At 42.5% G+C, this 22,500-nt stretch overlaps 1 protein-coding gene across 2 annotated transcripts in view; it reads right to left on the bottom strand.

Annotated features, from left to right (window-relative positions):
• The window catches only part of LOC310823898 (uncharacterized protein), a 117,444-nt gene that overhangs the window by 84,581 nt on the left and 10,363 nt on the right, over positions 1-22,500 (bottom strand). Inside the window, exons 11-13 of one of the 2 annotated variants that reach the window (XM_083696838.1) lie at positions 22,400-22,500; positions 22,238-22,284; positions 20,521-21,970 (exon numbers count right to left, since the gene is read on the bottom strand). The exon at positions 22,400-22,500 is cut by the window's right edge and continues 73 nt beyond it. In XM_083696838.1, coding sequence (XP_083552964.1) covers positions 21,417-21,970; positions 22,238-22,284; positions 22,400-22,500 — 702 coding nt within the window. In that variant the 3' untranslated portion in view covers positions 20,521-21,416. Of the gene's footprint in view, positions 1-20,520; positions 21,971-22,237; positions 22,285-22,399 lie in introns of those variants that run through there. The other variant, XM_083696837.1, reaches the window with a different exon arrangement.

Genomic DNA, 22,500 nt, shown 5'->3' on the forward strand with positions numbered 1-22,500 from the left:
TATTTTGGTATGAGAGGAAGAAGTTCCAGAAAAACATTCGCGGTTCGTTATTTTGGTACTAGAGAAAGAAGTTTCAGAAAAAACTTTGTGGTTTGTTATTTTGGTACTAGAAAAAGAAGTTTCAGAAGAAACTTTGTGGTTTGTTATTTTGGTATTAGAGAAAGAAGTTCCAGAAGAAACTTTGCGATTCATAATTTTTGTACTCTTTCTCTCTCTCTCTCTCTCTCTCTCTCTCTCTCTCTATCTCTTCATCTCTCTCTCTCTCGCTGTCTCTCTCTCTCTATGTCTCTGTCTCTCTCTCTCTATGTCTCTGTCTCTCTCTCTTTTTCTCTGTCTCTCTCTCTTTCTCCATGTCTCTCTCTCTCTCTCTATATGTCCATCTCTCTCTCTCCCTCTCTCTATTTCTCTCTCTCTCTCTCTCTCTCTGTCTCTCTCCCTGTCTCTCTTTCTGTCTGTCTCTTTGTCTATCTCAGGAAGAAGTTCCAGAAAAACCTTCGCGGTTCGTTATTTTGGTACGAGAGAAAGAAGTTCCAGTAGAAACTTTGTGGTTATTTTTTTTGGTACTAGAGAAAGAAGTTCCGGAAGAAACTTTGCGATTCTTTATTTTGGTACTCTATCTCTTTTTCTCTCTCTCTTTCTCTGTTTCTCTCTTTTTCTCTATCTATCTCTCCATCTCTCTCTCTCTCCCTCTCTCTATCTCTCTGTGTCTCTCTTTATCTCTCTGTCTCTCTCTCTGTTTGTCTCTTTGTCTATCTCTCTATCTGTCTCTCTTTCTTCATCTCTCTCTCTCTCTCTCTCTTTCTCTCTTATTTTGGTACAAGAGGAAGAAGTTCCAGAAAAACCATTGCGGTTCGTTATTTTGTCACGAGAGAAAGAAGTTCTAGTAGAAACTTTGTGGTTGGTTATTTTGATACTAGAGAACGAAGTTTCAGAAGAAACTTTGTGGTTTGTTATTTAGGTATTAGAGAAAGAAGTTACAGAACAAACTTTGCGATTCTTTATTTTGGTACTCTGTTTCTTTCTCTCTCTCTCTTTCTCTGTGTCTCTCTCTTTCTCTCTCTCTCCTTCTCTCTCTCTCTCTGTCTCTCTCTCTCTATCTCTCTCTCTCTCTGTCTATCTCTCTATCTGTCTCTCTCTCTCTCTCTCTAATTTTGGTATGAGAGGAAGAAGTTCCAGAAAAACCTTTGTGGTTCGTTATTTTGGTACGAGAAAAAAAAGTTCCAGTAGAAACTTTGCGATTCTTTATTTTGGTACTCTGTCTCTTTCTCTCTCTCTCTTTCTCTCAGTCCCTCTCTTTCTCTATCTCTCCATCTCTCACTCTCCCTCTGTCTCTCTCTCTCTCTCTCTCTGTCTCTCTCTCTGTCTGTCTCTTTGTCTATCTCTCTATCTGTCTCTCTCTCCATCTCTCTCTCTCTCTCTCTCTCTCGCTCTCTCTTGGTACTAGAGAAAGAAGTTCCAGAAGAAACATCGCGATTAGAAAGAAGTTCCTGCCACTCACAGAGATCTGCCACTCACTTGATATTTTCGCTTTTTCTGACCATTCTCTGAACACCCTAGAGATGGTTGTTCGTGAAAATCCCAGTAGATCAGCAGTTTCTGAAATACTCAGACCAGCCCGTCTGGCACCAACAACCATGCCACGTTCAAAGTCACTTAAATCACCTTTCTTCCCCATACTGATGCTCAGTTTGAACTTCAGCAGGTCGTCTTGACCATGTCTACATGCCTAAATGCATTGAGTTGCTGTCATGTGATTGGCTGATTAGATATTTGCGTTACCGAGCAGTTGAACAAGTGTACCTAATAAAGCGGCTGGTGAATGTATGTCCACTGAAACTGTACTGGCCCTGAGGGGAGGGGAGGAGCTACAGGTGGTAGTGGGCCTGAGGGGAGGAGCTACAGGTGGCACTGGGCCTGAGGGGAGGAGCTACAGGTGGTAGTGGGCCTGAGGGGAGGAGCTACAGGTGGCACTGGGCCTGAGGGGAGGAGCTACAGGTGGTACTGGTCCTGAGGGGAGGGGAGGAGCTACAGGTGGTACTGGGCCTGAGGGGAGGAGCTACAGGTGGTAGTGGGCCTGAGGGGAGGAGCTACAGGTGGTAGTGGGCCTGAGGGGAGGAGCTACAGGTGGTACTGGGCCTGAGGGAGGGGAGGAGCTACAGGTGGTAGTGGGCCTGAGGGGAGGAGCTACAGGTGGTAGTGGGCCTGAGGGGAGGAGTTACAGGTGGCACTGGGCCTGATGGGAGGACTAACAGGTGGGAGTGGGCCTGAGGGAGGGGAGGAGTTACAGGTGGTACTGGTCAGCTCAGTGAGGTTGGTCTTTGGGCTCTCAACCCAATAGAGGGCTTCACTACTGGGCCGACCCAAACCATTCTGTGCTGGCTCGGATCATTCATTTTTCATGTCCTTTCCTGCACTCTTTCAGCAATAATGATGGATGCATAACCAGCCCAGCCCAGCCCAGCCCAGCCCAGCCCAGCCCAGCTCAGCCCAGCCCAGCCCAGCCCAGCCCAGCCCAGCACAGCCCAGCACAGTACAGCCCAGTACAGCCCTTTACACCCCAGTACATCCCAGCCTAGTACAGCCCAGCCCAGTACAGCCCAGTACAGCCCAGGCCAGCCCAGTACAGCCCAGCTCAGCCTAGTACAGCCCAGCCCAGTACAGCCCAGTCAGATCTGGATTTAGAACCGGTCTGATCCGGTCTAGGTCTGGTGTTAGAACCGGTCTGATCTGGTCTAGGTCTGGAGTTAGAACCAGTTTGACCTGGTGTTAGACCCGGTCTGATCTGGTCTGATCTAGTGTTAGAACCGGTCTGATCTAGTGTGCACCTGCTGTGAGAACCTGTCTGATCTGGTCCACCGTCTGGTCTGGACTGTGTGTGTCTATATGTGCATGGCTGTGTGTGTGTGTGTGTGTGTGTGTGTGTGTGTGTGTGGTTGTACATTATCTTAAGACATTCTGCAAGTACGTTGGGGGGTGAGTCTGTGTGCAGGCTATGGGAGTATGTGTTTACACCGTGAGTGGTGGTGTTTCTAAGAAAGAGAGACATACCTATCAACAGAAATACGAGGCTGAAGCCACATTTCTTTCCATACCTGAATAAAGCATTCATCCAGTAAGACCAGTTAAGGTTGCTAATGTTTGTAGAGAACACACACATATATGACACAAGACTGCCAGGCGTGTGTGTCCTTTAAATGGTTGGCAGAAATGTGACAACAAAGCACCCTAAAGTCATTTTATAATTCTGGAACTTTCCCTTTAATCTGTAGAAAGATCTGTATATTGACCAGTGAAAATTAAATTATATCATCACATACAATTTTAAAGGAATCTATGTTACCTCATTTAAATCAACGAAAACAAAACCCTTACCTGCTTTTTCTGTCTTCAGTTTCTCCACCTGACTCTCAGTGTCTGTCACTCTGAGCTCATCCACCTGGATCTCACTGGCACAGTCTGGCCTTCAAAGCTGAAACAACATCAAATGAAATGTCTGTTAGTCTGAGCACTGAGAGAACATGATTGAATTAGTTGAGGTGGGGGAGAGCAGAGCTACAACACATCACTGGATGTGAAACGGCCGGTCCCATAGGAAAGAGGGAAACGCTGCCCTGTTACATGATGGTCTCTCTTTGTTACCTGCATCATCACTCTTCATGGCTGTCATTCTGAAAGAGGGAAACGCTGCCCTGTTACATGGATGGTCTCTCTCTGTTACCTGCATCATCACTCTTCATGGCTGTCATTCTGAAAGAGGGAAACGCTGCCTTGTTACATGGATGGTCTCTCTTTGTTACCTGCATCATCACTCTTCATGGCTGTCATTCTGGCCCGCAAGGCAGACAGTTCTGCAGCCTGAACTGTAATTATGAGGGACAGACCTCTGTTAATACTTCTAGACACCTGTTCTGTCCTCATTATACGTAGCTGAACACCTTTAAACACCTCCCATCATCAAGAGTCTCAGTCTGACTTCAGGTTTATTGACTTAGAAAGGGTGAAACTGAGAAAGAGAAACAATAATCAATGATATGGTTTCACATCCACACATCGCCACATATAGCTACAATGTGTTGTATTAATATTGAAATAAAGTATCCCCTGTCAGTTAACATAACCAAGAATGCCCAATGTGTAAAGTATTGACCAGTATTGAGAAATAACATTTTTTTTAAATGTTTTATATATAATAGGCCATATAATGCTAGTATGGTCTCATATGAAGAAAAAAAAGGTAAGTTTACATAATCACCATGACAACCAATAGTACAAGCTAAACTAGCATCTTCCATTAGGACAATTTGTACCAATATAATCATGAAATGTAACAAAGTTCCCAAAAATAACCATCTATAAATTCAGGAATGTGGTCAATGAATCTGTTACATCCCGACAATGCAACCAAAAGCGTAAGACGTTTGAAGATTGAACGAGGTTAGAACAGGTCGTTGGAGACAACCAACAACAACATCAACTTCCAGAAGAAAGAGGTCACATGACAGCTCATGAATGAAGAGAGGAACAGATACTACAAATAACCACTAGGAGGCACCAAAACCATGTAAAGGGAAGTGTTCATACTTAGTAAACAGAACAACACCAGTGAAAACTCTTCTCCTCAGGACAGTCATCACACATACAGTATCCATCTTTATGCTCCAGCAGCTTTCTCTCTTCAGTTCATCCACCTCTGTTGCTTGGGCTGGATTTAAAGGGAACAAGACAATATCAACTAGGATGTACTGTTTGATGTTCCATTCAATGGCATGTCTGTTCTGACCACAAATGAGAGAAATCATTTCCCCACAATCCTGTTTACTGTGACTTGATTATAGATAATAGATGGGTTATAGATGGATACATTGATTATAGATGATAGATGGGTTATAGATGGATACATTGATTATAGATAATAGATGGGTTATAGATGGATACATTGATTATAGATGATAGATGGGTTATAGATGGATACATTGATTATAGATAATAGATGGGTTATAGATGGATACATTGATTATAGATGATAGATGGGTTATAGATGGATACATTGATTATAGATGATAGATGGGTTATAGATGGATACATTGATTATAGATAATAGATGGGTTATAGATGGATACATTGATTATAGATGATAGATGGGTTATAGATGGATACATTGATTATAGATGATAGATGGGTTATAGATGGATACATTGATTATAGATGATAGATGGGTTATAGAATATATTAAGTGTGTTTATTTAGTCTTTACACAGTGGGATACAGTATTAAGTGTGTTTATCTAATCTTTACACAGTGGGATGCAGTATTAGGGTTAGGGGTAGGGTTAGGATTAGGGTTAGGGTTAGGGTTAGAGTTAGGGTTAGAAATTAGGTTAGAGTTAGGGTTAGGTTTAGGGATAGGGTTAGGGTTAGGGTTAGGGTTAGGGTTAAGAGTAGAAATGAGGTTAGGGTTAGGGTTAGGGTTAGGGTTAGGGATAGGGTTAGGGTTAGGGTTAGGGATAGGGATAGGATTAGAAATGAGGTTAGGGTTAGGGTTAGGGTTAGGATTAGAAATGAGGTTAGGGTTAGGGTTAGGGTAAGGGTTAGGGTTAGGGTTAGGATTAGAAATGAGGTTAGGGTTAGGGTTAGGGTTAGGGTTAGGGTTAGGGATAGGGATAGGGTTAGGATTAGGCCTAGGGATAGGGTTAGGACTAAAAATGAGGTTAGGGTTAGGGTTACGGTTAGGCTTAGGGTTAGGGATAGGAATAGGGTTAGGGTTAGGGTTAGGAGTAGAAATGAGGTTAGGGTTAGGGTTAGGGTTAGGGTTAGGGTTAGGGATAGGGTTAGGGTTAGGGATAGGGATAGGATTAGAAATGAGGTTAGGGTTAGGGTTAGGATTAGAAATGAGGTTAGGGTTAGGGTTAGGGTTAGGGTAAGGGTTAGGGTTAGGGTTAGGATTAGAAATGAGGTTAGGGTTAGGGTTAGGGTAAGGGATAGGGATAGGATTAGAAATGAGGTTATGGTTAGGGTTAGGGTTAGGGTTAGGGATAGGGTTAGGGTTAGGGATAGGGATAGGATTAGAAATGAGGTTAGGGTTAGGGTTAGGATTAGAAATGAGGTTAGGGTTAGGGTAAGGGTTAGGGATAGGGATAGGATTAGAAATGAGGTTAGGGTTAGGGTTAGGATTAGAAATGAGGTTAGGGTTAGGTTTAGGGTAAGGGTTATGGTTAGGGTTAGGATTAGAAATGAGGTTAGGGTTAGGGTTAGGGATAGGGATAGGGTTAGGATTAGGCCTAGGGATAGGGTTAGGGTTAGGATTAAAAATGAGGATAGGGTTACGGTTAGGCTTAGGGTTAGGGATAGGAATAGGGTTAGGGTTAGGGTTAGGAGTAGAAATGAGGTTAGGGTTAGGGTTAGGGTTAGGGTTAGGGTTAGGGTTAGGGATAGGGATAGGGTTAGCTTTCGCCTTGCGAGTAAAAATTAGGTTAGGGTTAGGAGTAGAAATGAGGTTAGGGTTAGGGTTAAGGTTAGGCTTAGGGTTAGGGATAGGAATAGGGTTAGGGTTAGGGTTAGGGTTAGGGTTAGGAGTAGAAATGAGGTTAGGGTTAGGGTTAGGGTTAGGGTTAGGGATAGGGATAGGGTTAGCTTTTTCCTTGCGAGTAAAAATTAGGTTAGGGTTAGGAGTAGAAATGAGGTTAGGGTTAGGGTTAAGAGTAGAAATGAGGTTAGGGTTAGGGTTAGGGTTAGGGTTAGGGTTAGGGATAGGGTTAGAGTTAGGGTTAGGGTTAGGTTTAGGGTTAGGGTTAGGAGTAGAAATGATGTTAGGGTTAGGGTTAGGGATAGGGATAGGGATAGGGTTAGGGTTAGTGTTAGGAGTAGAAATGAGGTTAGGGTTAGTGTTAGGGTTAGGTTTAGGACTAAAAATTAGGTTAGGGTTAGGGTTAGGGTTAGGGTTAGGGTTAGGGATAGGGTTAGAGTTAGGGTTAGGGTTAGGTTTAGGGTTAGGGTTAGGAGTAGAAATGAGGTTAGGGTTAGGGTTAGGGTTAGGGATAGGGGTAGGGTTAGGGTTAGGGTTAGGAGTAGAGATAAGGTTAAGGTTAGGGTTAGGGATAGGGATAGGGTTAGGGTTAGGAGTAGAAATGAGGTTAGGGTTATGGTTAGGGTTAGGGTTAGGAGTAGAAATGAGGTTAGGGTTAGGGTTAGGGTTAGGGTTAGGACTAAAAATGAGGTTAGGGTTAGGGTTAGGGTTAGGGTTAGGATTAGAAATTAGGTTAGGGTTAGGGTTAGGGTTAGTGTTAGGGTTAGGGATAGGGTTAGGGTTAGGGTTAGGGTTAGGAGTAGAGATGAGGTTAGGGTTAGGGTTAGGATTAGGGTTAGGAGTAGAAATGAGGTTAGGGTTAGGGTTAGGGGTAGAAATGAGGTTAAGGTTAGGGTTAGGAGTAGAAATGAGGTTAGGGTTAGGATTAGGGTTAGGGTTAGGGTTAGGGATAGGGTTAGGGTTAGGATTAAAAATGAGGTTAGGGTTACGGTTAGGCTTAGGGTTAGGGATAGGAATAGGGTTAGGGTTAGGGTTAGGAGTAGAAATGAGGTTAGGGTTAGGGTTTGGGTTAGGGTTAGGGATAGGGTTAGGGTTAGGGTTAGGGTTAGGAGTAAAAATTAGGTTAGGGTTAGGAGTAGAAATGAGGTTAGGGTTAGGGTTAGGGATAGGGATAGGGATAGGGTTAGGGTTAGGGTTAGTGTTAGGAGTAGAAATGAGGTTAGGGTTACTGTTAGGGTTAGGTTTAGGACTAAAAATGAGGTTAGGGTTAGGGTTAGGGTTAGGGATAGGGTTAGAGTTAGGGTTAGGGTTAGGTTTAGGGTTAGGGTTAGGAGTAGAAATGATGTTAGTGTTAGGGTTAGGGATAGGGGTAGGGTTAGGGTTAGGGTTAGGAGTAGAGATAAGGTTAAGGTTAGGGTTAGGGATAGGGATAGGGTTAGGGTTAGGAGTAGAAATGAGGTTAGGGTTAGGGTTAGGGTTAGGGGTAGAAATGAGGTTAAGGTTAGGGTTAGGAGTAGAAATGAGGTTAGGGTTAGGATTAGGGTTAGGGTTAGGGTTAGGGATAGGGTTAGGGTTAGGATTAAAAATGAGGTTAGGGTTACGGTTAGGCTTAGGGTTAGGGATAGGAATAGGGTTAGGGTTAGGAGTAGAAATGAGGTTAGGGTTAGGGTTAGGGTTAGGGTTAGGAGTAAAAATTAGGTTAGGGTTAGGAGTAGAAATGAGGTTAGGGTTAGGGTTAAGGTTAGGCTTAGGGTTAGGGATAGGAATAGGGTTAGGGTTAGGGTTAGGGTTAGGGTTAGGAGTAGAAATGATGTTAGGGTTAGGGTTAGGGATAGGGTTAGGGTTAGGGTTAGGATTAGAAATGAGGTTAGGGTTAGGGTTAGGGATAGGGATAGGGTTAGGATTAGGCCTAGGGATAGGGTTAGGGTTAGGATTAGAAATTAGGTTAGGGTTAGGGTTAGTGTTAGGGTTAGGATTAGAAATTAGGTTAGGGTTAGGGTTAGTGTTAGGAGTAGAGATAAGGTTAAGGTTAGGGTTAGGGATAGGGATAGGGTTAGGGTTAGGAGTAGAAATGAGGTTAGGGTTATGGTTAGGGTTAGGGTTAGGAGTAGAAATGAGGTTAGGGTTAGGGTTAGGGTTAGGGTTAGGACTAAAAATGAGGTCAGGGTTAGGGTTAGGGTTAGGGTTAGGATTAGAAATGAGGTTAGGGTTAGGGTTAGGGTTAGGATTAGAAATGAGGTTAGGGTTAGGGTTAGGGTAAGGGTTAGGGTTAGGGTTAGGATTAGAAATGAGGTTAGGGTTAGGGTTAGGGTTAGGGTTAGGGTTAGGGATAGGGATAGGGTTAGGATTAGGCCTAGGGATAGGGTTAGGACTAAAAATGAGGTTAGGGTTAGGGTTACGGTTAGGCTTAGGGTTAGGGATAGGAATAGGGTTAGGGTTAGGGTTAGGAGTAGAAATGAGGTTAGGGTTAGGGTTAGGGTTAGGGTTAGGGTTAGGGATAGGGTTAGGGTTAGGGATAGGGATAGGATTAGAAATGAGGTTAGGGTTAGGGTTAGGATTAGAAATGAGGTTAGGGTTAGGGTTAGGGTTAGGGTAAGGGTTAGGGTTAGGGTTAGGATTAGAAATGAGGTTAGGGTTAGGGTTAGGGTAAGGGATAGGGATAGGATTAGAAATGAGGTTATGGTTAGGGTTAGGGTTAGGGTTAGGGATAGGGTTAGGGTTAGGGATAGGGATAGGATTAGAAATGAGGTTAGGGTTAGGGTTAGGATTAGAAATGAGGTTAGGGTTAGGGTAAGGGTTAGGGATAGGGATAGGATTAGAAATGAGGTTAGGGTTAGGGTTAGGATTAGAAATGAGGTTAGGGTTAGGTTTAGGGTAAGGGTTATGGTTAGGGTTAGGATTAGAAATGAGGTTAGGGTTAGGGTTAGGGATAGGGATAGGGTTAGGATTAGGCCTAGGGATAGGGTTAGGGTTAGGATTAAAAATGAGGATAGGGTTACGGTTAGGCTTAGGGTTAGGGATAGGAATAGGGTTAGGGTTAGGGTTAGGAGTAGAAATGAGGTTAGGGTTAGGGTTAGGGTTAGGGTTAGGGTTAGGGTTAGGGATAGGGATAGGGTTAGCTTTCGCCTTGCGAGTAAAAATTAGGTTAGGGTTAGGAGTAGAAATGAGGTTAGGGTTAGGGTTAAGGTTAGGCTTAGGGTTAGGGATAGGAATAGGGTTAGGGTTAGGGTTAGGGTTAGGGTTAGGAGTAGAAATGAGGTTAGGGTTAGGGTTAGGGTTAGGGTTAGGGATAGGGATAGGGTTAGCTTTTTCCTTGCGAGTAAAAATTAGGTTAGGGTTAGGAGTAGAAATGAGGTTAGGGTTAGGGTTAAGAGTAGAAATGAGGTTAGGGTTAGGGTTAGGGTTAGGGTTAGGGTTAGGGATAGGGTTAGAGTTAGGGTTAGGGTTAGGTTTAGGGTTAGGGTTAGGAGTAGAAATGATGTTAGGGTTAGGGTTAGGGATAGGGATAGGGATAGGGTTAGGGTTAGTGTTAGGAGTAGAAATGAGGTTAGGGTTAGTGTTAGGGTTAGGTTTAGGACTAAAAATTAGGTTAGGGTTAGGGTTAGGGTTAGGGTTAGGGTTAGGGATAGGGTTAGAGTTAGGGTTAGGGTTAGGTTTAGGGTTAGGGTTAGGAGTAGAAATGAGGTTAGGGTTAGGGTTAGGGTTAGGGATAGGGGTAGGGTTAGGGTTAGGGTTAGGAGTAGAGATAAGGTTAAGGTTAGGGTTAGGGATAGGGATAGGGTTAGGGTTAGGAGTAGAAATGAGGTTAGGGTTATGGTTAGGGTTAGGGTTAGGAGTAGAAATGAGGTTAGGGTTAGGGTTAGGGTTAGGGTTAGGACTAAAAATGAGGTTAGGGTTAGGGTTAGGGTTAGGGTTAGGATTAGAAATTAGGTTAGGGTTAGGGTTAGGGTTAGTGTTAGGGTTAGGGATAGGGTTAGGGTTAGGGTTAGGGTTAGGAGTAGAGATGAGGTTAGGGTTAGGGTTAGGATTAGGGTTAGGAGTAGAAATGAGGTTAGGGTTAGGGTTAGGGGTAGAAATGAGGTTAAGGTTAGGGTTAGGAGTAGAAATGAGGTTAGGGTTAGGATTAGGGTTAGGGTTAGGGTTAGGGATAGGGTTAGGGTTAGGATTAAAAATGAGGTTAGGGTTACGGTTAGGCTTAGGGTTAGGGATAGGAATAGGGTTAGGGTTAGGGTTAGGAGTAGAAATGAGGTTAGGGTTAGGGTTTGGGTTAGGGTTAGGGATAGGGTTAGGGTTAGGGTTAGGGTTAGGAGTAAAAATTAGGTTAGGGTTAGGAGTAGAAATGAGGTTAGGGTTAGGGTTAGGGATAGGGATAGGGATAGGGTTAGGGTTAGGGTTAGTGTTAGGAGTAGAAATGAGGTTAGGGTTACTGTTAGGGTTAGGTTTAGGACTAAAAATGAGGTTAGGGTTAGGGTTAGGGTTAGGGTTAGGGATAGGGTTAGAGTTAGGGTTAGGGTTAGGTTTAGGGTTAGGGTTAGGAGTAGAAATGATGTTAGTGTTAGGGTTAGGGATAGGGGTAGGGTTAGGGTTAGGGTTAGGAGTAGAGATAAGGTTAAGGTTAGGGTTAGGGATAGGGATAGGGTTAGGGTTAGGAGTAGAAATGAGGTTAGGGTTAGGGTTAGGGTTAGGGGTAGAAATGAGGTTAAGGTTAGGGTTAGGAGTAGAAATGAGGTTAGGGTTAGGATTAGGGTTAGGGTTAGGGTTAGGGATAGGGTTAGGGTTAGGATTAAAAATGAGGTTAGGGTTACGGTTAGGCTTAGGGTTAGGGATAGGAATAGGGTTAGGGTTAGGAGTAGAAATGAGGTTAGGGTTAGGGTTAGGGTTAGGGTTAGGAGTAAAAATTAGGTTAGGGTTAGGAGTAGAAATGAGGTTAGGGTTAGGGTTAAGGTTAGGCTTAGGGTTAGGGATAGGAATAGGGTTAGGGTTAGGGTTAGGGTTAGGGTTAGGAGTAGAAATGATGTTAGGGTTAGGGTTAGGGATAGGGTTAGGGTTAGGGTTAGGAGTAGAAATGAGGTTAGGGTTAGTGTTAGGGTTAGGTTTAGGACTAAAAATGAGGTTAGGGTTAGGGTTAGGGTTAGGATTAGAAATTAGGTTAGGGTTAGGGTTAGTGTTAGGGTTAGGATTAGAAATTAGGTTAGGGTTAGGGTTAGTGTTAGGAGTAGAGATAAGGTTAAGGTTAGGGTTAGGGATAGGGATAGGGTTAGGGTTAGGAGTAGAAATGAGGTTAGGGTTATGGTTAGGGTTAGGGTTAGGAGTAGAAATGAGGTTAGGGTTAGGGTTAGGGTTAGGGTTAGGACTAAAAATGAGGTCAGGGTTAGGGTTAGGGTTAGGGTTAGAATTAGAAATTAGGTTAGGGTTAGGGTTAGTGTTAGGGTTAGGGTTAGGGTTAGGGTTAGGAGTAGAGATGAGTTTAGGGTTAGGGTTAGGATTAGGGTTAGGAGTAGAAATGAGGTTAGGGTTAGGGTTTGGGGTAGAAATGAGGTTAAGTTTAGGGTTAGGAGTAGAAATGAGGTTAGGGTTAGGATTAGGGTTAGGGATAGGGATAGGGCTAGGGTTAGGGTTAAGAGTAGAAATGAGGTTAGGGTTAGGGTTAGGGTTAGGGATAGGGTTAGGGTTAGGGTTAGGGTTAGGGTTAGTTTTAGGGATAGGGATAGGGTTAGCTTTCGCGTTGCGAGTAAAAATTAGGTTAGGGTTAGGAGTAGAAATGAGGTTAGGGTTAGGGTTAAGGTTAGGCTTAGGGTTAGGGATAGGAATAGGGTTAGGGTTAGGGTTAGGGTTAGGGTTAGGAGTAGAAATGAGGTTAGGGTTATGGTTAGGAGTAGAAATGAGGTTAGGGTTAGGCTTAGGGTTAGGGATAGGAATAGGGTTAGGGTTAGGGTTAGGGCTAGGGTTAGGGTTAAGAGTAGAAATGAGGTTAGGGTTAGGGTTAGGGTTAGGGATAGGGTTAGGGTTAGGGTTAGGGTTAGGGTTATGGATAGGGATAGGGTTAGCTTTCGCCTTGCGAGTAAAAATTAGGTTAGGGTTAGGAGTAGAAATGAGGTTAGGGTTAGGGTTAAGAGTCGAAATGAGGTTAGGGTTAGGGTTAGGGTTAGGGTTAGGGTTAGGGATAGGGTTAGAGTTAGGGTTAAGGTTAGGTTTAGGGTTAGGGTTAGGAGTAGAAATGATGTTAGGGTTAGGGTTAGGGACAGGGATAGGGTTAGGGTTAGGGTTAGGGTTAGGGTTAGGAGTAGAAATGAGGTTAGGGTTAGTGTTAGGGTTCGGTTTAGGACTAAAAATGAGGTTAGGGTTAGGGTTAGGGTTAGGATTAGGATTAGAAATTAGGTTAGGGTTAGGGTTAGGGATAGGGATAGGGTTAGGGTTAGGAGTAGAAATGAGGTTAGGGTTAGGGTTAGGGTTAGGAGTAGAAATGAGGTTAGGGTTAGGGTTAGGGTTAGGCTTAGGGTTAGGGTTAGGGTTAGGAGTAGAAATGAGGTTAAGGTTAGGGTTAGGGATAGGGATAGGGTTAGGGTTAGGAGTAGAAATGAGGTTAGGGTTAGGGTTAGGGTTAGGAGTAGAAATGAGGTTAGGGTTAGGGTTAGGGTTAGTGTAAGGGTTAGGGATAGGGTTAGGGTTAGGGTTAGGGTTAGGGTTAGGAGTAGAGATGAGGTTAGGGTTAGGGTTAGGATTAGGGTTAGGAGTAGAAATGAGGTTAGGGTTAGGGTTAGGGGTAGAAATGAGGTTAAGGTTAGGGTTAGGAGTAGAAATGAGGTTAGGGTTAGGGATAGGGATAGGGTTAGGGTTAGGGTTAGGGTTAGGTTTAGGGTTAGGGAAGTTTATAGCTAGATTTACAATGACTGCTTAGTCTGTATTGCACTGGCCTATAGTATACCCTCCCTTCTATTTAAATAAATCAAGGAGTATGTATACATTGTGTTTGTCCTTTTCTTTGTGTCTGAACATCCACACACACACACACACACACACACACACACACACACACACACATATATATATATATAAACTTACTATAATAAATAATGACATAATATTTCATACCAAAAGTGCTGATGGAAAAGGAAAAAGTGCTTAAATCCATCCTAGACACACTGTAAAACACACAAAATCTCTTATAAGTGCTAATTTTCAAAGTGCTAAAATACACCAAATACACACGTGATAATGAAAAGGAGAAAGAGTAATCTCTTTCTCTATATAGTATAATAAAATAATAAATCATCACATACATTCTGATATAAAAAGTGCTGATGTAAAGGGAGTATAAATAAATAAGGTGTATCACCTCTATAAATTAACACATATATACATTTACATACACATATACAACAATTGAAACCCACAATCACTCACACTGACACGTGATCTGTTAAAATCTTTTATTTAGCCCTGTGGGTTCGATGGTTCGTAATAAATGTATCCATCTCCTTTCATTTGCTCTCCGCTGCTCAACGGTCCATAAGCTGTTTGATTGGAGTCCTGATATGCTGAGGTGAGTGATGGAGTGCTCTTGGAAGTGTGTGACTATGTGTGTTTGTAGTTTACCTTTTTTAATGTTGTACAGGTGCTGTTTTAATCGTGTTTCTATGGTGTGTGCTGTTTCCCCTATGTAGTGTTTGTGACAAAGTGTGCATGTGATAATATAAATGACGTTGGTGGATGTTAAAGTGAATGAGTCTAAAATAGGGGATGAGGTGCGACTGTGGGGATTACTGATGTATTTTCTCTGTCTAAAGTGAGTGGTATGAGGGTGAAGGGGTTGTGTCAATGTCCTGCTGAATCTTGAGTGAACCAAAATGTCTAGTAGATTTTTATTTTTACGGTAAGCTGAAATGATCTTGTATGATTGTAGAGGTGCAAAGGTTTGTTGGCTGGTGACAAAGTTGTGTTTGAGAGTCTGATGTAAGATTTTTGTTCTATGTGAAAATGTGGTTACTAAGGGAATCAAGATGCTAGGTTGGGTCGGGGGAACCAAAGGGGGGGAAAGAGAGTGGGGAATAGGAGTAGGGTTAAGGTTAGGGGGGGAAAGAGAGTGGGGAATAGAAGTAGAGTTAAGGTTGGAGGGAGGAAGAGAGTGGGGAATAGAAGTGTAGGCTAGGTTGAGGCCAGTGTTAAGATTAGGATCAGGGCATGGGTTGGGGTAGGGGTTAGGGTTAGGGTTGTGGTTAGGGTTGGGGTTAGAGTTGGGGTTAGTGTCAGGGTTATTGTTAGGGTTAGGGTTAGGGTTAAGGATAGGGTTAAGGTAAGGGTTGGGGTTAGGATCAGGGCCTAGGTTAGGGTTAGGGTTAAGGTTAGGGTTAGGATTAAGGTTAGGGTTAGGGTTAAGGTTAAGGTTAAGGTTAGGGTTAGGGTTAGGGTTAAGGTTAGGATCAGGGTTGAGAATAGGGTTAGGGTTAGGGTTAGGGTTAAAGTTAGGGTTAAGGTTATGGTTATGGTTAGGGTTGTGGTTAGGGTTAGGGTTGGGGTTAGGGATAGGGATAGGGTTAGGGTCAGGGTTGATGTTAGGGTCAAGGTTAGGGTCAGGGTTAGGGATAGGGTTAAAGTTAGGGTTGGGGGCATGGTTAGAGTTCGGGTTAAGGTCAGGGTTGGTGTCAAGGTCGGTGTGTGTTGTGTATGAATGAAGTCGGTTAATGTGTGTGTGTGTTTGTGCATGGTGGTCTGTCCGGATGGGAGAGAGGGCAGCCAATGTGCTGGTCTTGATTGTACGGAGGAAGCGTTTGGAATATCCTCTCTGTCTAAGTGCTTTAAATAAGGTTTGAATGGCTTCGTGCAAATGTGTCTGGGTGGAGGATATTCTATAGTAGCGTATGATTTGTGATTTTACTATGCCTTTGAATGTATGTTTTGGGTGGTAGCTGTGTTTATGTAATAGTGCATGTGTGTCTGTCGGTTTGAAGTAGACCTTAGTCAATAATGTTTTCTGTGTTGAATTGATCTGATTAAAATAAACTGTGGTGTCCAGGAAATTAATTTCTTGTGGGTGTATGCTGTGTTTGAGTTTTATAGACGAATGGTGCGAGTTTAAAATGTTTATGAACTCTGTGAATAAATCTATATGGTGTGGCCATGCTCCTATAATGTCATCTAGAAATCTGTAATAGAAACTGGGTTGGTGGGGGCATTTGGCCAGTGCCTCTCTCTCCCATTCGGACATGTATAGGTTGGCGTATGAGGGTGCATATCGTTGGCCCATGGCTGTTCCCTCTACCTGTAAATATTGTTTATCGTCAAAAGTGAAATTATTGCCGGTAAGACTAATCTCCAATAGTTGTAAGAGTTCAGTGTCGGGTCTATTCTTATCTGGGTGTTTATGAAAGATATTCCTAACTGCATTTATTCCTGTGTGTGTATTTATGTTGGTGTATAAACTATCGATATCTATAGTGAATATGTAAGCCTGGGAGGGAACAACCATGGGTTGGATTTTGTGTAAGAAGTCGTAGGTGTCTTTCAGGTAACTGGGGTGCTTGGTGGAGAGAGGGTTAAGATGATGGTCTATGTATTGTGCAATGTGGTACGATTCGCTGTTGCAGTCTGAAACTATCGGTCTACCAGGAGGAACTTCAAAGGGAATAGTCCAAGTCTCAGGTTCCTTGTGAATTTTCGGAAGTAGGTAAAATTGTCTGGGTCTGGGGTCGTCCGGTCCGAATAAAAAGTCTCGCTGTTTTCTTGTAATGTATTTCTTTTCGTACGTGGTCTGTCTGACTTGTCGTAGTTGTGTCTTCACGGACATTGTGAGTGGTGGTGAGTCAAAAACCTTTTCTACCAAGTTCTGTCCTGACTTTCGGTGTATGGAGTTGAATCCTAGACTGTGTGTGAAGGTTGATGAACCATGACGAGCAGAGGCATCACAACGGTGTCAAACTCCACATCCAACTACACTGTGTGAGAGGAACACATTTGAGTGGAACAGCATGGAGGGAGGGACAGAGGCAGGTAGCAGTCAATGGTGTTGATGTAACTCCCAGGCCAAATCACTGTAGCCAGAAAGACAGGTAAAAGGGAGGCAACTCATGTAAACTCAAGTCTAAAACACAATCAAACAAAACTAAAACAATTCTTTCTCACTGTAACTTGTTTTGGTGAAAGCAACAACTTCTTCCAAGGCTGTTGTAGGGGCTGATTGATTGGCAATGAGATTCAGCTGGGCTCCATCCAGGGCTGGCTGGAGGGGCGTGGCAGTGGGGGTGGGGTTGTGAGGCGGGAGGGGTGTCATAATTCAAACCCTCCTGGGGAGCTCAGAGGGTTGACAGGGAGTTCATGGTCTCACATTTTTGGGAAGATGTCTGAAACCTCAGTGGCCGTGTGGTTAAGACCTGTGTGAAGTCTCCAAGGTCTGAAACTAACTTGAACTAAAATCTTACATTTTCTACTTCCTAACAATCTTTTGTGGCAGAATTGAACTGCTGTGGGACAATTAAACACAATGAAAACGCTGCTTTATCTTCAATTAAATTCACTTTTCTGAGAGTAACGTAAAACACGTTTCCTGAGAGCATGTGTGGTGCACTTCATAAGTCCTTGTCACTTGGTTCAGATCTTCTCTGAAATGATGGTTCAAATCCCACCTGACCTAAAAGTTAGAGTAACTTTACAATCTGTCCAGACAGTATACTGCTAAAACAGTGGGCAAACATGAGTCAAACAAGCTCTGGAATATCTCAAAGGGTTGAAGTGTGTGTGTGTGTGTGTGTGTCAGCAAAGTGCAGGCCAGTAAAGTGATGTATTACTGAGTTTATCAAGCTTTGAATATGGGAGAGAAAAAATACAGACGTTTGGAGATGGCACCATGAACATACACGGACCATTTTGTCAAGGCTAAGGCGACATCTCGATTTAGCATTATGGCAAATGCATGGTCTTATTCCAACTTCTCACTCCTGTTTCTGTGTACCACCACCCATGGATGTAAAAACAAGAGTAAGCCTTGTTTTTAAGGCTTGAGGATCCATGCTGCAGAGAGCAGAAGTGCACACTTCAGGAAAAAGGGTCCAGATTTGGGATGCAAACCATGGCTAAAGTGACTGATTTCCATATCAAATCATTCCTGGGTAAATGTTAGGTGACATCCTTTATTTGTTCAAAAAGCAGCAAGAAGTGGCATTCGTTCCTTGGTTTCTGTTTTTTAGCTGGCTATAATGTTGAACAATCTGTGAGCAGCCTACAGTGTCTTGTGAATTTATGTAGCATTTCAGTTTGCAATTGGAAGTTATTACATTTGTTGAGTTACTTTGCAGCTATCTTCATAAAATTGTCAGCAACTACTCAGATAAGTTAGTGAACAGGGTTAGTGCCAACTAACATGGGAGGAATGTAAAATGTCAACAACCTCTTAAATCACACCCATCAAAAACAGCATTTGAGGCAGCATAGCAGGGCTAGATTTTTACAGAAAGAGTACTGGAAAATGACAGAAACAGAAGACAGAAGACATGTTAGGGTGAATCTATTTTAATCTGGTGAAGCCAAAACTCAAACCAAAGACTGGAAATCACGATTTGCAGAACTAAAAGCACTCACCAGATGCATAGACAAAATACCTCAAAAAGAGCGAGAGCTAAAATGCACATGCTTTCAGCAAGGAGTCCATCAGCAAAGGACCTGTTGGGGGTGTGTCCCAGTCCTTTTATACTGGCCCTGCCAGTGAAGCCCATTGGCTGAAGGTGAGAGTGGGTGGATTGATTGGGTTAGAGGGATGTCAATCTAACTATAGGTTCATGCACACTAATCACATACACACACAGGTGCATGTGTGTGCATGGGACCTCACACTGCCTAGACCATTGCCCTCCCAAGCCACATCTAACCGGTGTTGAAAGCTGCTGCTGTGTTCACATCTACAATGACAGCCTACTATGTACTGGACTCCTGTGGTTCTTTGCAATATCGCTTTAAGATCATCTTTGAGATTCAGTTTCAGAAAAACTTTATTGTCACACACTTGGGAAATTGGTCTTGTTATTATAAAATATATGACACATTACAGAACAAGAGGGATTGTTGCATTTGATCAGATTCATCTGGATAGGTCTGGAACAAGGTCTGGCTTCATGGGGAATAAAGATCAAAAAACAAGGCACAATTGTCTCTGAATGTTACACATCTCTACCTATGGCATGACATTGCTGTAGAGAACTTTCTTCTACCTGGTCAGTGTTGTCTAAACTCAACCAATGGATTTTATGTGTTTGACATTCAAGAAAAATGATACAGGTGTGTAAGTGATAATGAAACTATTCATTAGCATGTGTGTTTGCCATCCTCCATTGCTACAGATCTATCCAGATGAATCTGATCTAATGCAACAATCACCAGGATAGAAACAGTTAGTTAGTTAGTTAACTGTTTCTATCCTGGTGATTGCTGCAGTAGGTCGGATTCATCTGAATAGGTCTTAAACAACAAGATGGCTGACTACCCACAAAGCCATTCCCCAATCGAGGAAATTAAAGTCAGGTGTGTTGGTTATAAATTAAACTGTTATTAAATTAAACTGAATACTTATGTACTTGACATATTTCTGTATTTCAAAATGTTTAAAAAAAGTGTTTCCGCTTTGTCATTATAGGGTATTGTGTGAGGATTGATGGCAAAAACAAATAAACGTAATCAATTTTATCCACCAGGTTATTTTATTTATTTACACATGATTCTATCTTTTCACATGGTCATTTCCAGTCCATTATGGTATATTGTGTATTATTTCTGGTGTACATGCAAACAAGACATGCCTCTCTGACATGTGGAGAGTCAACATGAGGTCACACGGCTCTTTGTTTCACAAACACTTTGTTTATATGGACATCATCATCATCATCATCATCATCATCATCATCATCATTGTAGTAAATGAAGGAACTTGACTCCAGGGTTAGTTCAGACTAGTAGACTAGTGCTGCCTTTATCAGAATGAGAAGGAGGAGGCAGAAGGTGAGTTACTGTCATTACTACCAAAACACAGAGGCACTAGGGGGGAAATGAGGTGGTAGTTGTGGTTGGTCCATGGGAGAATAGAAGAGGGAAATAAACTATACATGTTAACATAAAGCATGATGGCCGACAGTACCAACTAGAAGAAGACTGAACTGTAAAGGAATGTAACAATCAATATAAAACAACAGAGGCTTGAATGTTACAAGTACAGGAAATGATCAATACAATTACACAGTTAAATGTGTCTCCCCTCATCCTCTCTGACCACACACACACACACACACACACACACACACACACACAGGAGAAGGAACAACATGTACGTTGGATAGATAGACAGGTGAAGGAATCAATGGAAAGTGAATTACAGAACATGTCCATGTTGTACTGACAGAGAAGGAGAGCTGTCTTCACATCCACTCCCTGCTATCTTACACACAGCAACGTGATCCAGCATCACAACTCAAACACCCAATCTAACCAACTCTTATATACATACAGGCACTCTCTCCTGTGTTATTCTCAGAGTGCATCATCAGTCTGATTTGATCATCTAATCATTCATCTGGATTGTTTCACTGTCAGTTGCATTTCCATAAAAAAAACAAAAAAACATATAAGCTTCTATTTTTTGTCACTCTATTGCAGTCTATTTTACTATCAGATGCATTTTATTTAATTTAATATAATATAATATATATATATATATATATATATATATATATATATATATATATATATAGTAAAAAATAATATAACTACACACAACAATCCTACACCCTACACACTGGGAGAGGGAACATCTGTACATCCAACATCTCAGTGAAAACACACCACTATCCAACTGCTTCATGTTCTGATCCGTCATCTTAGAGCCTTTGGTGTTCAGTGTGATCTCTCTGAGACTAGTTTACACAGGGTCACTGAACAGCCAAAGCCCCCAACCCAAAACCCTGGGTAGAGCGGCTCAGTGAATGTGGAGTGGAATGTGTGCAGGAGGGTCCGTGTGTCAGAGGAGACGCTGTAGAAGGACAGAGTCCCGGCCGGCCAGTCCAGATACACTCCTACTCTGTGGGAGCCAGAGGAGGAGACAGGTATGTCAGTGTACTTATTATTGTGCCAGGCGGAGTAACTGTTACCAGAGCAGATCAGACTCCAGGAGTCTTTTTAAATTTCAGCACATTTATTAAAACTGAAATACAGAAATACTTCATGTACAGAAGTATTCAGACCTTTTCCTATGACAGTCTTAAAATTAGCTAAAATGCAAAAATGTCATCAACACATTACTCAATAAGTTGAATTGAGTCCATCTTAATGCAAGGAAAATAGTTCATGTCATTTTGGAATAAATATCTTTGTTTTTATAGTGTCTCTGATTTGCATAGGAATCAATTACACACTGTGTAGATTAGGATGTTCTGAAGACACTGTCCATATTGTACTGACAGAGAAGGAGAGCTGTCTTCACATCCACTCCCTGCTATCTTACACACAGCAACGTAATCCAGCATCACAACTCAAACACCCAATCTAACCAACTCTTATATACATACAGACACTCTCTCCTGTGTTATTCTCAGAGTTCATCATCAGTCTGATTTGATCATCTAATCATTCATCTGGATTGTCAGATGCATTTCCATCAAAAACAAACAAACATATATAAACAAATATATACATATTTTCTGTACCTGTAGTCTATTTCACTATCAGATGCATTTTTTAATAATTATATATATATATATATATATATATACAGTAAAAAATTATATAACTACACATGACACACTACACACAACACCCTACACACTGGGAGAGGGAACATCTGTACATCCAACATCTCAGTGAAAACACACCACCATCCGACTGCATCATGTTCTGATCCGTTATCTTTGAGCCTTTGGTGTTCAGTGTGATCTCTCTGAGACTAGTTTACACAGGGTCACTGAACAGTCTACATACAAAAGATAAAACCCTGGGTAGAGCGGCTCAGTGAATGTGGAGTGGAATGTGTGCAGGAGGATTCGTGTGTCAGAGGAGACGCTGTAGAAGGACAGAGTCCCGGCCGGCCAGTCCAGATACACTCCTACTCTGTGGGAGCCAGAGGAGGAGACAGGTATGACAGTCTTCTTCTTATTGTGACAGGCGGAGTATCTGTCATCAAAGCAGAACAGGCTCCAGGACTTGTCATTGTATCCCAACACACAGTCATGACCGCATCCTATCCTGCTGATTCCTTTATATGTCACTCCTATATCAGCCACTCTCCCACTCCACTCTACCTCCCAGTAACGGCGCCCAGTCAGACCCTCTCTACACAGCACCTGTGGACTGTAGTCAAATCTCTCTGGGTGATCAGGATACGGCTGCTTCTCTCTCCCCCGTGTCACCTTTCTGTTCTCCTCAGACAGAGAGAGGCGTCTGTCTGCTGTGTTTGGGTCCAGTGTGAGCTCACAGGCATCTGATTGAGAGGGCAAAAATAATCATCAAATCAATATAAATGAATAACTTACAATACTCACAATGTGATCTTGTTATGGCAACATTATTTTTTTCACACAATATTAATGATTAATTGAAAATGTTTTAAAAGGGATAAAACTAATTCACATTTGCTAATGTTTTAGATTTACATATGAATACAATACTGGTGCTCTGTTTGAACTCTGCTGTACCCTGGTTCTTGAGTAATATCACAGTCCTATTCTCTACAGCGGTGGTGACTTACATTTGATCAGCCCAGGTTTGAGCCTGCACTCTCCACCATGGTCCACACTATATCAACCACAGAAGAACCCACAGAGGTTGAATGACACACTCACAATCATGTGGAAAATAGATACAGTGCATTCATCTCATTGATACGTCCAGCCACATATTCAGCCTTTACCTGAGTGTCTGTAGTTTACAGAGTGGATCTGTCTGTACAGCAGAGAGCAGCACCAGTCCTGAGTCTCCTGGGTGATTGTAGCTGAGGTCCAGCTCTCTCAG

This window comes from Argentina silus (assembly GCF_951799395.1).
Source record: "Argentina silus genome assembly, chromosome: Y".
NCBI classification, from domain to species: domain Eukaryota; kingdom Metazoa; phylum Chordata; class Actinopteri; order Argentiniformes; family Argentinidae; genus Argentina; species Argentina silus.